Source organism: Halyomorpha halys, unplaced genomic scaffold (assembly GCF_000696795.3).
Source record: "Halyomorpha halys isolate HHAL.00 unplaced genomic scaffold, Hhal_1.1 Scaffold2023.1, whole genome shotgun sequence".
Lineage (NCBI taxonomy): Eukaryota > Metazoa > Arthropoda > Insecta > Hemiptera > Pentatomidae > Halyomorpha > Halyomorpha halys.
Genome location: NW_027107687.1, coordinates 21,505 through 23,881, shown reverse-complemented (window position 1 = coordinate 23,881; position 2,377 = coordinate 21,505). Strand labels below are relative to the sequence as shown.

Sequence of the window (2,377 nt, the reverse complement as noted above, 5' to 3'; positions counted from 1 at the left end):
TAATTATTCAAATTTAAATGAATAGCTTATTTTATTTTTTGATATGTTAATATATTGTTTATAGGTGCAAAGGATAGTTGCCATGAAAGAAGGAAGCCTCATCAATGTTCCCACTGTGATTATAAATCAGTAAGAGAGGTGACATGAAAAAACATATCATATCCCGTCATACGAGCGAGAAGCCTCATCAATGTCATTATTGTGATTATAGATCAGCATATTCTTCAAGTTTAAAAAATCATATAATGGCTTCTCATACAGATGAGAAGCCACATTAGTGTCTTCACTGTGATTATAAATCATTAAAATTTGGTGACATGAAAGAACATATGAAGGGATTTCATGCTGATGAGAAGCCTCATCAATGTCCTCATTGTGATTATAAAACAGCTAGATCTGAAACTTTAAAATATCATATAATGGCCCGTCATACTGATGAGAAGCCTCATCAATGTCTCCAATGTGATTATAAATCAGTATATTCTTCAAGTTTAAAAAATCATATAATGGCTTGTCATCCAGATGAGAAGCCACATCAGTGTCCTCATTGTGATTATAAATCAGTACGATCTGGTGACATGAAAAAACATATAAAGGCATCTCATACAAATGAGAAGTCATATAGGTGTCCTCATTGTGATCATAAATCAGTAAGTTCTGGTGACATGAAAAAACATATAATGGCCCGTCATACGAGTGAGAAGCCTTATCAATGTTCCCATTGTGATTATAAATCAGCATATTCTTTAAGTTTAAAAAATCATATAATGGCTTCTCATACAGATGAGAAGCCACATCAGTGTCCTCATTGTGATTATAAATCAGTAAGATCTGGTGACATGAAAAAACATATAAAGGCATCTCATACAAATGAGAAGTCATATCGGTGTCCTCATTGTGATCATAAATCAGTAAGTTCTGGTGACATGAAAAAACATGTAATGGCTTGTCATACAAATGAGAAGCCTCATCATTGTCATCACTGTGATTATAAAACAGCTAGATCTGAAACTTTAAAATATCATATAATGGCCCGTCATACTGATGAGAAGCCTCATCAATGTCTCCAATGTGGTTATAAATCAGTATATTCTATGAATTTAAAAAAACATATAATGGCTCATCATACAGATGAGAAGCCACACCAGTGTCTCCTTTGTGATTATAAATCAGTAATATCTGGTGACATGAAAAAACATGTAATGGCTTGTCATACAAATGAGAAGCCTCATCAATGTCCTCATTGTGATTATAAAACAGCTAGATCTGAAACTTTAAAATATCATATAATGGCTTGTCATCCAGATGAGAAGCCACATCAGTGTCTTCACTGTGATTATAAATCAGTAAGTTCTGGTAACATGAAAAAACATATAATGGCACGTCATACAGATGAGAAACCTCATCAATGTCCTGATTGCGACTATAAAACAGTTAGATCTACAGCTTTGAAAATTCATATAATGGTCCATCATACAGGTAAGAAGCCTCATCAATGTCCTCACTGTGATTATGAAGCAGTACAATCTGTGCTCATGAAAAATCATATAATGGCCTATCATACTAATGAGAAGCCTCATCAATGTCATCACTGTGATTATAAAACAGTCATATTTCAATCTTTAAAACGTCATATAATGGCCCATCACTTTGATGAGAAACCTCATCAATGTCCTCATTGTGATTATAAAGCAGTACAACCTGGAAGTATAAAAAAACATAGAAAGACCCGTCATACTGATGTGAAGCTACATTAGTTTCCACTGTGTGATTTTAAATAAGCAAATTCTATAAGTTAGAAAAATTATTTAATTTTCCATTATACAGGTTAGAAACCTCATCAATGTCCTCACTTTGATTATAAGGCATTACAATCTGTACACATGAAAAGTAATATAATGTCCTATTATACCCATGAGAAGCCTCATCAATAAAAGTAAGTATAAAACAGTTAGATCTGGAACTTTGAAAAGTCATATAATAGCCTGTCACACTAATGAGAAGCCCCATCAATGAAGATTATAAATTATGAACTTTAATTGGGAATATGAATTTATGTTGGCCAATTATCTGATATTTAATGTAATGACTACAGTTGAATAGCACAACTGAGGCTTAAATTGTATTTTATTCTTATGATATTAGTATTATATAAATCATTGTATGACGTTTAATGTTATTGTGATAACAAATATAAAAACTGGCATGAAATTTTTCTTTATTTTTAACCGAATTTTTTTAACAAATATAGTAACACCCGCTTTTATATACTACTCAAAGTGACAAGTAAAACTATTGTGGAGTATACATATATATTATTTAAATAAATTCCCTTATTTTATGATAACTGAGATGTAGGAGAATAAAATAAAAAGCT

The 2,377-nt window shown here is 31.6% G+C and overlaps 1 protein-coding gene across 1 annotated transcript; it reads left to right on the top strand.

Annotated features, from left to right (window-relative positions):
- The first annotated feature begins 317 nt into the window (after positions 1–317).
- LOC106690990 (zinc finger protein 425-like) lies at positions 318–1,757 on the top strand. The gene has a single exon (XM_067046055.1). It carries the CDS (start codon positions 318–320, stop codon positions 1,755–1,757), a length of 1,440 nt encoding a protein of 479 aa, XP_066902156.1.
- The last annotated feature ends 620 nt before the right edge of the window (positions 1,758–2,377 follow it).

Bases quoted from the DNA above. Each gene is read 5' to 3' on its own strand.
- LOC106690990 (XM_067046055.1), top strand. From the start codon at position 318: ATGAAAGAACATATGAAGGGATTTCATGCTGATGAGAAGCCTCATCAA.